This window comes from Salmo salar, chromosome ssa06 (assembly GCF_905237065.1).
Source record: "Salmo salar chromosome ssa06, Ssal_v3.1, whole genome shotgun sequence".
NCBI classification, from domain to species: domain Eukaryota; kingdom Metazoa; phylum Chordata; class Actinopteri; order Salmoniformes; family Salmonidae; genus Salmo; species Salmo salar.
Genome location: NC_059447.1, coordinates 51505376 through 51519525, shown reverse-complemented (window position 1 = coordinate 51519525; position 14150 = coordinate 51505376). Strand labels below are relative to the sequence as shown.

At 40.4% G+C, this 14150-nt stretch overlaps 1 protein-coding gene across 17 annotated transcripts in view; it reads left to right on the top strand.

The window, feature by feature from the left end:
• LOC106607566 (pumilio homolog 2) overlaps nucleotides 1-11891 on the top strand; it is a 43304-nt gene extending 31413 nt beyond the window's left edge. For all 17 annotated transcript variants that reach the window (XM_014204629.2, XM_045720703.1, XM_014204623.2 and 14 more), the window contains 3 exons: nucleotides 2593-2714; nucleotides 4478-4670; nucleotides 9324-11891. In XM_014204629.2, coding sequence (XP_014060104.1) covers nucleotides 2593-2714; nucleotides 4478-4670; nucleotides 9324-9455 — 447 coding nt within the window. In that variant the 3' untranslated portion in view covers nucleotides 9456-11891. The remainder of the gene's footprint in view (nucleotides 1-2592; nucleotides 2715-4477; nucleotides 4671-9323) is intronic.
• Nucleotides 11892-14150: the final 2259 nt, after the last annotated feature.

Sequence of the window (14150 nt, the reverse complement as noted above, 5' to 3'; positions counted from 1 at the left end):
GGCCATGTGCTAAACCCGAGTGAGTAGTAGTAAAAACCCAAAGATTTCAAGACTAAAAGTAGTAGCCTACAATAAGGAAACTCCAGATAAAAATACATTCTTGGCCTATATCCTAATCTGACTTTGGTGCAGGTCATGTTCTTCCCATTACCTCATTAGTCTCTGGTAAACACACCCTATATCAAGGTTTATTTGTCACATGCACAGGATACAGAAGGTTACTTGCATAGTAGCAATATAAAAAACAAGGTGTCCAGATGCAAGTATTTTATAATATTAATGTCGCTTACCCGACACGTGTAAATTGTACACGTGTTAATGAAATAAAATAATGGCCATACACACCTGTCTAACTTGATGGGTCATCTGGAATCTAGCTAGCTACAATGAACAGGCATAATCCCAACTCCCTACCAATACAAACACAGCGAACCAACTAAACTAAAAAGTCCCTTTTTCAGGACACTGTCTTTCAAAGATAATTTGTAAATTATCTTTATTGTAAAGGGTTTAAACATTGTTTCCCATGCTTGTTCAATGAACCATAAACAATTAATGAACATGCACCTGTGGAACGGTCGTTAAGACACTAACAGCTTACAGCAGGTAGGCAATTAAGGTGACTGTTGTGAAAATTTAGGACACTAAAGAGGCCTTTCTACTGACTCTGAAAAACACCAAAAGAACGATGCCCAGGGTCCCTGCTCATCTGCATGAACGTGCCTTAGGCATGCTGCAAGGAGGCATGAGGACTGCAGATGTGGCCAGGGCAATAAATTGCCATGTCTGTACTGTGAGATGCCCAAGACAGAGCTACAGGATGGACAGCTGATCATCCTCGCAGTGGCAGAGAACGTGTAACACCTGCACAGGATCTGTAAATCCGAACGTCACACCTGCGGGACAGGTACAGGATGGCCACAAGTGCCCGAGTTACACCAGGAACACACAATCCCTCCATCAGTGCTCAGTGTTCGCAATAGGCTGAGAGAGGCTGGACTGAGGGCTTGTAGGCCTGTTGTAAGGCAGGTTCTCACCAGACATCACCGGCAACAACGTTGCCTATGGGCACAAACCCACCGTCGCTGGACCAGACAGGACTGGCAAAAAGTGCTCTTCACTGACGAGTCGTGGTTTTGTCTCACCAGGGGTGATGGTCGGATTCGCGTTTATTGTCGACGGCATGAGCGTTACACCGAGGCCTGTAGTCTGGAGCGGGATCTATTTTTTTTATTTTTTATTTTTTTTTTTTTTGTGAGGTGGAGGGTCTGTCATGGTCTGGGGCGGTGTGTCACAGCATCATCGGACTGAGCTTGTTGTCATTGCAGGCAATCTCAACGTTGGGTATTACAGGGAAGACATCCTCCTCTCTCATGTGGTACCCTTCCTGCAGGCTCATCCTGACATGACCCTCCAGCATGACAATGCCACCAGCCATACTGCTCGTTCTGTGCGTGATTTCCTGCAAGACAGGAATGTCAGTGTTTTGCCAGCGACGGACCCGGATCTCAATCCCATTGAGCACGTCTGGGACCTGTTGGCTCGAAGGGTGAGGGCTATGCAGTTGACAGTGCGAGGACGTTTATTTTTTTTGTTGTTGCTGAGTTTAGGTTCAATGTTAGCTAGCTAACATTAGGCTATAACTAGCAATGCAAATGGTTTTCTGATTCTAATATTATTACTACACAGATAAAACGCTTAACGTTCGCTAGCTAACAGTATGCCTTAACTTGCAATTAATAAAATTGCTGACAAAATTAGAAACGTATAATATCTGAGTGTTGCTAGACTCTTACATGTATACATGGATGAACGCTTCACGGCAGAATGGAACCAATTAACGCTGTTTTGGTTGTAGGTACACCTTATTTGGCCAGCATTGTCAAGTCACTCTGGTTCTCACTGACTGTGTTCTGTTGATAGCGCCTGCTAAATTCAGGCCGTCAATGTTGAGAAAAGTAGCAACATTTTTCAGTTCTCGATGGCTAATGTTATATCTTTCAAAAACTCTGCAGTAGAAAGGACTGTCAACACATACTGAGCAGCTCATGTTATAGACAGAAGCATGCTACATGGCAGACCTATCCAAATTCATCTTCTGGCATGTCCAGCCCATCCATTACTTCAGCCAATCGTAGCTAGTGGGAAGGTTTTGTCTTTTTTCCATGGCTAAACCAACATGGCTTGTAGTTAAAGAAAATATTCGTATTTATGGATGGAATACAAGTTTGTTATTAAGGCACACGAGGGTTCACATGCATTTTGATAAAAAATAAAACATCTAATGCCTATCCTGTGAAGTAATGACGTGCGACATAGGCCCAGCTTCCTGAGACTGGTCACATATTTACAGGAGCTCTCTGCTTAGGTTGCTACTAAGGTGCCTTTGTCACTACATAATTAGGGCTATTGCTACTATGGGGTGTCTTTTATAGATGTCAAAGGAAAATCTCTTGACTATCTGAACGTCATTGAATCCATAGTGTGGGTTATCTAAATGATATTACAAGATGGTGAAATTTACTATTTTCCTTTTGTTGTGAATGGGAAATGTGATCCCACACTGTCTTTTGCTTCCATCGCCCCCTGCAGGATCAGTACGGCAACTACGTCATCCAGCACGTCCTGGAGCACGGCAGACCCGAAGACAAGAGCAAGATCGTGGCAGAGGTCCGCGGGAAGGTGCTCCTCCTGAGCCAGCACAAATTTGCGAGGTAAGGCAACACAAATCGACCCCTTTTTTCTTTTTAAAGCTGGTGAGAGTGAGACTCATGAAGACGTGCTTTCCAGTTATGCCATTCCAATGACGCCCACCTCCAATTTTAAAGTGACCCTTGTCTCCACTGAGTGAGACGAATTACGTTCATGGGCGGTTTTCCAATTAAGGTTTTCGCCCGGACTCTCAATGGAGATGCTCCATTGAGTTAAGACGGGCGTACATGACACGGTTTTTTTAGCCCGATCTGCGGGCTTCCGATCAGCTCCCGACGTATTTTTTTCTAATCAGAGCAAACCCGACGTAAAACTTAATGCCACAACCCATAAAGTGTAAGCACTTACCCGATTTGTGGTTGATGGCTGGATCCGGGCACTTACGGCGTCCTGATGATTTTCAAACATATTGAATATATTTTATCGCCAAGTGTGAGCAGTGCTCAGAGCAGATGCGAGCATGTCCCACCGTCAGCCAATCAGCTACTCAGAACTAATACAAAGATTCTGGCAGATGCTATAAGGTCCCCACATGTAAGCTGAATAGGTATAAGCATTTATTTTATTCCCATGTCCAACAAATACCTAAACAGCAATAAGTAAAGCTGTGCCGTGTTAGTACGCCACTGACAGAATAAGGGAATATGCGAAGTGTTAAGAATGGGGCTGTATGAGAAGTGTATGACAAGGGTAACGTGCAATTTATGGTGATTGTCTTTTGTATACAGCAGTACTGTGTGTCTAAGACAATTTTCCCCATGGAACATTGACGTTCATCCTACCTCAAGTTAATCTCTCTCTCACTCACAAAAAAGAAAGCTGGGCTAGGTTACAAGTCGCATATAAAGCTGTTCTTACCTCAACTCTTTCTGCAAAATCATTAATCCATATTGTCCTCTTTTCCAGTACCAGTCACGTGCCCAAATTTGCTGCTTTCTTGCCTTTGTCTTTAACTTTATCTGAGCATCTCAATCAGTGATCTAGTGCTATATATTTAAGGACAGAATTGCATTTTATTTCATTTGTATTGTCATTTTTCTATTAAAGTTGTTACCGAAATGTAACCTATTGAACTATGCAATTTTAGAATATACATTACCTGCAATGTATCACCCAAATATAACTGCCTATTCCTACACATGGCTCAAATACATTTTTCTGTTTTTAAAATCCTCAAACACAAAATTAGGCCTACCTTATAAAAAATGATATGCTATCATCACTGTCAATCGTGAATGATAATTCTTCACATTTTACTGGTGCAGCGTCCATGCTGCATCTGCATGCTGACTATTTGATCCCAATCAGTTTCATAGAAATGCAAATTCCCATCTTCTTGAATGATGTAAGCCAAAATGTTGCTTAAATCCCCCAAAAGGCTAGGCTGTGACTGCATGTGTCGGTATACACTCATCTCAGCCAATCATGGTTAGCGGAAAGGTTGCTGCCTTTTTTCCGTGGCTAGACCAACTAGGCTCGTATTTGAACAATTTTATTCATATTTACAGATGGCATACACGTTTGTTATCAAGGCACATGAAAGTGCGCATGTTCCAGAAGGCATTTCGGCCAACAAATCAATTTTGATAAAAAAAAAAAGTTCAAATGGCTTTCCTGTAAAGTTGTGATGTGCGACATACACCTAGTTTCCTGAAAGTAGTCACGTTTCAGCCTTTAGCTTTTTAATTAAGGACTAGGCTGACTCTGTGTTCAGGACACCGGCCCGTATAGTTTGTTTTTAACTGAGCCCACGTCTCTCCCTAAGTAACGTGGTGGAGAAGTGTGTGATCCACTCATCCCGTGCCGAGCGGGCCCTACTGATTGACGAGGTGTGCTGCCAGAAGGACGGCCCCCACAGCGCCCTCTACACCATGATGAAGGATCAGTACGCCAACTACGTGGTGCAGAGGATGATCGACATGGCCGAGCCCGCCCAGCGCAAAATCATCATGCACAAGGTGGGTTGACATATACCATCTAGTGAATTCACGGTAATTTTGCTACATAAACAGCTATTTCTCATTGGAGAAGTTCAGGTTAGTCCCTCCCTGTTTCGGCCTGTTTGGTTCCTCGTGAGTACACCCCACGTTTCCCATTGTTTGTTAATTCAGATCAGTTTAATTTAGGCCAGGTTCATGTATTGCCATAAAACCAAAGGTTGGTGGTACTTTTGGTACAGCATTTCTAGTTATTCTAATTGTTACCCATAGCAGTCTCCTTTCCATGTGGTGTGAAAAGTATTTTACACTGAACAAAAATATAAACGCAACATGCAACGATTTTACTGAGTTACAGTTCATATAAGGAAACCAGTCAATTGAAATAAATTCATTAGGGCTTAATCTAATCTATGGATTTCACATGACTGGGAATAGCTGTACAGTTGAAGTCGAAGTTTGCAAACACTCGTTTTTCAACCACTCCACAAATTTCTTGTTAACAAACTATAGTTTTGGCAACTCGGTGAGGACATCTACTTTGTGCATGTCACAAATAATTTTTCCAACAATTGTTTACAGATTATTTCACTTATAATTCACAATTCCAGTGGGTCAGAAGTTTACATACACTAAGTTGACTGTGCCTTTAAACAGCTTGGAAAATTCCAGAAAATGTAATAGATTATCAGAAGCTTCTAAAGCCAATTGACGTCAATTGGCGGTGTACCTGTGGATGTATTTCAATGCCTACCTTCAAACTCAGTGCCTCTTTGCCTGACATATTGGGAAAATCAAAAGAAATCAGCCAAGACCTCAGACTTTTTTTTTTTTTTTTTGACCTCCGCAAGTCTGGTTCATTCTTGGGACCAATTTCCAAATGCCTGAAGGTACCACGTTCATCTGTACAAACAATAGTATGTAAGTATAGTGAGGGGGAAAAAAGTATTTGATCCCCTGCTGATTTTGTACGTTTGCCGACTGACAAAGAAATGATCAGTCTATAATTTTAATGGTAGGTTTATTTGAACAGTGAGAGACGGAATAACAACAAAAATATCCAGAAAAATGCATGTCAAAAATGTTCTAAATTGATTTGCATTTTAATGAGGGAAATAAGTATTTGACCCCCTCTCAATTAGAAAGATTTCTGGCTCCCAGGTGTCTTTTTATACAGGTACGAGCTGAGATTAGGAGCACACTCTAATCTCAAAAAGATGACTGCTATGGTGTGTGGTCATCCACACCCCCTCCCAAAATGGCTGCTGTGCCATTTCTTCCACCTGCATTACTTGACATAGATCCAGAAAAAGTCCAGAACTGGCATAGTCCTTTAATGGATCCTTTAAGACAACGGGGCAGATATTGTATAAATATACATTGTATAAATATACATTCTTATAAGGCAGTGTTCCATGTCACACCGGACAAAAGGATCAGGTGGAAAATCCCTTTAATAAGATGGGGATTGTGAAAAAGGGGGAGAGTGTGAAGAGAAGTATCAGAGAGAAGCACATACAGTATGTTGGGAATCCTAGTGGCAGAAAAGTGGTACTGCAGCTCCTGATCTACTCTACAGTTAGTTAGCACCGTTGTCTCCGTTTGCTCACTTATGGCGCTGCCTACTCCTGATTTAAAAATATATCTATATCTATCTATATCTCTATATCTATATATCTATATATATATCTATATATCTATATATCGTCCCACCTACGTAACAGCCAGTGGAATCCTGTGGCGCGTTATTCAAATACCTTAGAAATACTATTACTTCAATTTTTCAAACATATGACTATTTTACACCATTTTAAAGACAAGACTCTCGTTAATCTAACCACACTGTCCGATTTCAAAAAGGCTTTACAACGAAAGCAAAACATTAGATTATGTCAGCAGAGTACCCAGCCAGAAATAATCAGACACCCATTTTTCAAGCTAGCATATAATGTCACATAAACCCAAACCACAGCTAAATGCAGCACTAACCTTTGATGATCTTCATCAGATGACACACCTAGGACATTATGTTATACAATACATGCATGTTTTGTTCAATCAAGTTCATATTTATATCAAAAACCAGCTTTTTACATTAGCATGTGACGTTCAGAACTAGCATACCCCCCGCAAACTTCCGGGGAATTCGCTAAATTACTCACGATAAACGTTCACAAAAAACATAACAATTATTTTAAGAATTATAGATACCGAACTTCTCTATGCACTCGCTATGTCCGATTTTAAAATAGCTTTTCGGTGAAAGCACATTTTGCAATATTCTGAGTAGATAGCCCGGCATCACAGGGCTAGCTATTTAGACACCCAGCAAGTTTAGCACTCACCAACTCCGATTTACTATAAGAAAAATTGTATTACCTTTGCTGTTCTTCGTCAGAATGCACTCCCAGGACTTCTACTTCAATAACAAATGTTGGTTTGGTTCAAAATAATCCATAGTTATATCCAAATAGCGGCGTTTTGTTCGTGCGTTCAAGACACTATCCGAAGTGTAACGACGCATTTCGTGACAAAAAAATGCTAAATATTCCATTACCGTACTTCGAAGCATGTCAACCGCTCTTTAAAATCAATTTTTATGCAATTTTTCTCGTAAAAAAGCGCTAAAGGGGAAAGCGTGTTTTACGTTCAAAGAGAGAAAATAAAAGCATGTGATCCCCTCGTGCACGAGCCTGAGTCTCATAGTACTCTGACCGGCCACTATCCAAACGCGCTAATGTTTTTCAGCCAGGGGCTGCCTCGATATCATTCAGCTTTTTCCCGGGTTCTGAGAGCCTATGGGAGCCGTAGGAAATGTCACGTTACAGCAAAGATCCTCATTTTTCAATGAACAGAGCCAAGGAGAACAAGAACTTGTCACAGGCCACTTCCTGCATGGAATCTTCTCAGGTTTTTGCCTGCCATATGAGTTCTGTTATACTCACAGACACCATTCAAACAGTTTTAGAAACTTTAGGGTGTTTTCTATCCAAAGCCAATAATTGTATGCATATTCTAGTTACTGGGCAGGAGTGGTAACCAGATTAAATCGGGTACGTTTTTTTTATCCGGCCGTGCAAATACTGCCCCCTATCCCCAACAGGTTAACAGAACTAACATGGCAGGCCCTAGTTTTGTCGCACCTAGACTACTGTTAAGTCGTGTGGTCAGGTGCCACAAAAACGGACTTACAAAATTGCAATTGGCTCAGAACAGGGCAGCACGGCTGGCCCTTTGATGTATACAGAGAGCCAACAGTAATATGCATGTCAATCTCTCCTGGCTCAATTTGGAGGAGAGATTGACTTCATCACTACTTGTATTTGTGAGAGGTATTGACATGTTGTCTGTTTGCACTACTGGCGCACAACTCGAGACACCCATGCATACCCCACAAGACATACTACGAGGTCTCTTCACAGTCCCCAAGTCTAGAACAGGCAATGGCAGGCGCACGGTACTACACAGAGCTATGACTACATGGAACTCTATTCCACATCAAGTAACTGATTCAAGCAGTAACATTTAGATTTAAAAAAATCTGAATGCACCTTATGTAACAGTGGGGACTGAAGCAACACACAACATGCATACACACGATAGCATACACACTACAGACACGTATACATGGATTTTGTATTGTAAATATGTGGTATTGCTGGAGTAGAGGCATGAGGGCACACTGTATTGTAATGCTTTAATTTTGCTGGACCCCAGGAAGAGTAGGCAGCAGCTAATGGCTACGCCCCTGCCCAGTCAGTTGAAATCTGTAGATTACAGCCTAATTTATTTAAATTGACTGAGTTCCTTGTGAACTGTAACTCAAAAAATTGTTGCATGTTGCTTTTATATATTTATGTATATTTTTATGTACCTTTTGTGAAGCACTTGTGAGTCTAATCAATACAAATGTTGACACTGACATCGAGTGGTGACATTACGAACTGCTTTTCACTGCAAAGGTTGAATTTGTGAACTGTGCCATTTCAGATTGAGACAGTTTAATTCCTTCAGCCCGTGTTTATTAGTGTGCTTGTGGTGCTTCAGCACAAACACTTCTGCATTCTTAACCACTGACATAGATAGCCTTCTTAGATTTGTCAAACTGAACAAGTGTTTTGTATTTGTGTTAATTGTGTAAACCGCAAGTTTACTACACATCATTTATAGTGTCTGATTCTTTAAGCACAATAAGTTTGGTTTTTATATTCATTCCACAAAAAAAAAATATATTGGTGTGTGTGTGTGTGTGTGTGTGTGTGTGTGTGTAATTGGTGACTTTTCCCTCCCTAAAATCTGTAACAGACCTAAAAGTGCCACATCGGTTGGTTTAGTCCTAACACAAAAAAACATTTGCTCCATTAATACATTACAATTTCACGTACAAATGTACATTTGTAATGAAGGATCAATGTACAATACTCCATTAATAAGAATGTGTGTATCCAGTCTGTGTTGTTATGTGGAATGTTGGCGAGATTGACTTTTGCTGTCCTATCACCTTTTTTTTTAATTTTTTTTTTTTTATAAATCTTTTAGAATCTTTCAAGGACAATGTTTAAGTGGGAGGCAGGCGGCTTAGTTCTTTAAAATCAAAACAAGAACTTTTAAACCTGATTTGGCCAGTACCACTATAAATGTTAATGATTTCATCTTTGTTCTCTGCTATCCCAGATCCGGCCCCACATCGCCACCCTGCGCAAATATACCTACGGCAAGCACATCCTGGCCAAGCTGGAGAAGTACTACATGAAGAGTGGCTCTGACCTGGGGCCCATTGGCGGGCCCACCAACGGCCTCATGTAGACCTATCCTCTCGTGTCCCTTGACTAAAGAGCAGAGTAGGAGCCCCCACCCCCTTTTTTCTAGTGTTGTAAAGAGGTGCTCCATCAGGGCTGACCTTTGACACACCCTTTGTGTCCCCCATTTTGGGGGAATTACCCCAAATTATTCAACTTCACCTAAGAAATGCTGTGACCCTGACACTCTAATGCCATCCTCGGAGCTGGTCCCCTACGTGGCCGGTGGGGGGGGTGCAGACTGTCTTGCAGGCAATCTCTTGCGGGTAAAGCACAACCCGCCCCCATTGTTTATGATGTAATAGATATAACTGGCTGGTTTTTGGTATATAATCTTGTACATTTTTGTTTTTTTACTTTGTAAATCCCTCTGTAGGGGAAAAAAAGAAAGGAGAACCGCATTTGCTGAAAATGTACAATTCTTACAATTACACCAGCAAGTGACTTTATAAGGCCAAATTTGAGTGATCCTTTTAAACAATTTTCCATTTGTTTTTGTACCCAAACTTACTATCAGCTGTTCTAATTAAAAGCCAGGTGTTTAAATATAATATACAAAATTATCTTTCTACTACCACACCATGATCCCAGTGCAAAAGCAGCTAATGGATCCATTTCTACTTATAGCATTGCATAGTATGGATAGATTATGAAACCCATCTTTCCCACCGGTTACTATGTCTTTCGTGTCAATGAGTTAGTCACCCATTGGTCTGTATTGGACCAACTAAAGTACTTTGCTTTGGAAAGCTCTGTGCTTACATTTTTGGGATTGTGTCATCCAGTTGGCTGCTCGTGATTGTCTCGATTTTGTTGCCTCTGTTTTTTTCGCAGACCGGGGTGTAAGGCCTACTCTCCGTCTCGCGCTGTTGGTGAACAACTTGCAGTTGGCTTGATTTGATTAGTCGGCTCCAGGTGATGACTGGCATCGTTACTAAACGGTGTACTTTGAGAAATGAAAACATGCGCTGTTGCATCCATAGGCAGTGATTCCACTATACTCCACCTATACCGTCTTATGCAAAAAAAAATGTTTTTGCCGCCCACTCAATGGCTACGCCGGACGTTTATTCTCTTTCAGAAGCAAAGCATGAGGTCGGGTTATATAGTGAAAGTTTAACCTGGTTGTAATATTTACATGAAATGACCGTGGGAGGGATGGATGGGAGCAGGTTAAGCATAGGCATGCTGTGACAGGTTTTTATAACTTGGAATGACTTTTCTTTATCATGTTATGTGGGACATCTTATCGGTCTTGTAGTTTGAGATGAACACTGCCCTAGAAAAGGTATCTTTATGTACTGAATATTCATCTCTTGCATAGAAGTAGCTTAGCAAAAATGTATAGCATCTTTATGTATGAGTAAATATTAAATTGTTGCTTTTTGGGTAGGGGGCTTTGGCCTAATGATGGCACCCTCACCACCTGCAGTTCAGAGCAGTAGGAAGACTTTATTATTTTTAAGTGGCTCATTCCAGGTGTGTAAAGCGGAGAATAGATTTCGGGATGAGCTGAGAAAAGGATCCTTGTTTATAGGATTGTGAGACCGTCATAGAGGTGGTTTTAATTTCGTTCATCTTTTATTATTTTTGCAGTCTGAATATGCAAGCGATTTGGGTAGTGGGGCTGTCTAAAAAGCTATACAACTCATCTGTAATACTAGTAGTATTGGCTTTTGTTTTTTGCTTCATATGAATAATTGTAGAATACATGTAGTATATGTGCAGTTAATAAGTGTAAGTTTATTAGTTGACAAAAAAAATTATAGTTGTGATGTTTGACAGGCCTTGCTAAATTGGTAGTGATGCTTTTATTTCGTCTGTACAGTTGTACATTTGTAAACGTTGATGCTGTAAATGGGATGTCTTTTACACTTTGGGGGGGGAAAAAATTGCAAAAATGTGCATTTTGATGTGTGTATATTCATCACTCCTTTCCCCTAAAATATAATGTATACAGTTTTATTTGATCAAGCGTTATTTTAAAACTATTTTTATGGCTTCACAATCTGACTTGTTTTTTGTTTTTAATCTGTTATGAAAAAGGTTGGCCTTGTTTTGTATGCGGAGCTGTATAACATCTCCTGTTGATATTGTCTTTCTGACATGTGACAGTTTAAAGGAACACCAATGCTCTGTACTTAAAATGGGGCTGCTTCTGGTCCTCTCTGCTACCATGGAAAACTTCACAGGATATGACAGAATTATTTTTGTACAGAAGAGGGCTGTATTTTGGAACAGCTACTACCTTGTAAGTGAAAGAAATGTAAGATATTGTCAATTATATAAATATGAACATATGAGTTTTGTCACACTGTCAAAGTCATGTACATTTTCAGGTGGCCTTATGTACATTTCCAGATGTTAGATGAAGAAAAAATACTCATTTTTTGGGGGGAAGCAGAATTGTGACTATGTATGATTAAACCGTTCTAACATTTGATAACTTCGTTCTGTGCCTGTCATTTCCATATCTTATTTTTGAAGCTGTGCAAACTGCAGTTCATGAATTGGACTTGAAGTTGTTTTGAAATTAACCTGTTTTGAGCAGCAGATGCTGTTTCTCAGTCACCAGTTAGCCTCCTTCATTATCAATTGTTTTATAAAAGAGTTTCTAACGGGTTGCTGAATGTTCACATTCCCTAGAACAGACCATTTTAATTTGCACGATATAGCCTATATCTACAAGGAAGAATAGTTGTCTGACTCTCACCCTGTGTCTAACGGTGACATGATCACTGTACTACAGTTATTTTTTTATTTAACCTTTAACTAGGCAAGTCAGTGAAGAACAAATTCTTATTTTCAATGACTGCCTAGGAACAGAGGGTTAACTGCCTTGTTCAGGAGCAGAATGACCAATTTTTTTTTTTTACCTTGTCAGCTAGGGGATTCGATTTTGCAACCTTTCGGTTACTAGTCCAACGCTCTAACCACTAGGCTACCTGCCGCCAAAATAAAGGAAACGCCTTAATAGGGTATTGGGCCACCACAGCTTCAATGCACCTTGGCATAGATTCTACAAGTGTCTGGAACTGTTTCGGGGGGGATGCGATACCTTTGTTCCATGATAAATTCCTTAATTTGGTATTTTGTTGATGCGTTCATTTGACTGGTAAGGCAAAAGCAACTGGGGGAGGTGCATCTGTGACAGTCTGACACTGTGGTTTTTCAACAGCAAGGCTCGGTGCCTCCAACCACCCCCCCCCAACCCCCAGTTGGTGAGAGACTGCCTCAAATCATGTTAATTTGTAAATATTCTCTATACACTAATTGTGACAAAGTTGGTTCCTGTTTCAGTCACATCTTTGGTCACGTTCGTGTGGGTCAAACAACCACTAATGATTGGTTGACAATAGAGCTGCACACAATGCAGGCGATGGCTGCAGGATGAAGTTGAAGAGCTACTGCAGAAACTTGCAGTCAATACTTCATGACCTTTGATCACATGATTTTTGTAAAGTTCATGCAGTTGACATGTAAGGCGAAGGTCAGACAATTTTTATCCTCATAATGCAACACACTTTGAAAGTAGGACTGGAAATAGCCAAGGACCTCACGATAAAATATCACAATACTTGTGCCGTTACGATATGTATTGCGATTCTATATGTATACTGTGATTTTATTGTGATTCAATGTCCCAAACATATTGCTAACCATATGTCTTTTATAAAGGGACAAGAGAGCATGAGGACATTCATTTTGATAAGTCATGGAAATAAAAGTGCTGTAAACAAATTGCCTCCCTATTTTAAAAAGATGGGAAACAAGCTATGAAGGAACAATTCTTGTTTTGGTGCAGCCAACTAATGCAAAAATAATATTGTGGTATTAAAACGATATAGTCAAAAATAATATCCCGATTATATACCGTAAATTCCGGACTATAAGCCGCAACTTTTTTCTCAGGCTTTGAACCTCGTGGCTTAAACAATGACGTGGCTAATATATGGATTTTTAAACACATTCTGTGACGTGCTCAGTTTTCTGGCGGCATGAAGCTTTCATTAGACCAATGAAATTGCCGAACGGGTTAAGGTCAAACAACTTTTTTGTTTACTGTTTAGATAAAATCGCACTCTCAAACTTCCCATCATTCTGATTACGGTAGTCATTTTGTCACCCTCATCATGGCAAAGACACGGAGAAATGCATATGATGCAGCTTTCAAGTTGAAGGCGATTGATCTGGCTGTTGGAAAAGGAAATAGAGCTGCTGCACGGGAGCTTGGTCTTAATGAGTCGATGATAAGACGTTGGAAACAGCAGCGTGAAGAATTGACTCAGTGCAAAAAGACAACTAAAGCTTACTGCAAATGTTTTATTTTTTGTTACAAGTCGTGTTTCGTTAAAGCCTATTTATTTTTGTTACAAGCCGTGTTTCGTTAAAGCCTATTTATTTTTGTTACAAGCCTTGTTTCGTTAAAGCCTGTGTAAAGTTCATTTGTTTCAATGTACCGGTAGGCACCTGCGGCTTATAGACATGTGCGGCTTATTTATGTTCAAAATAATATATTTTTTAAATTCAGTGGGTGCGGCTTATATTCAGGTGCGCTTAATAGTCCGGAAATTACGGTAACTATTTATTTTTTCCCCCATCACTATTTGAAAGATGGTGGTCAACGATGGTCACCGACTTCACGAAAGTGTCCGCTCGAACACGGCAACTGTCCAGAATCTATAAGTGTTCAATTGGTTTG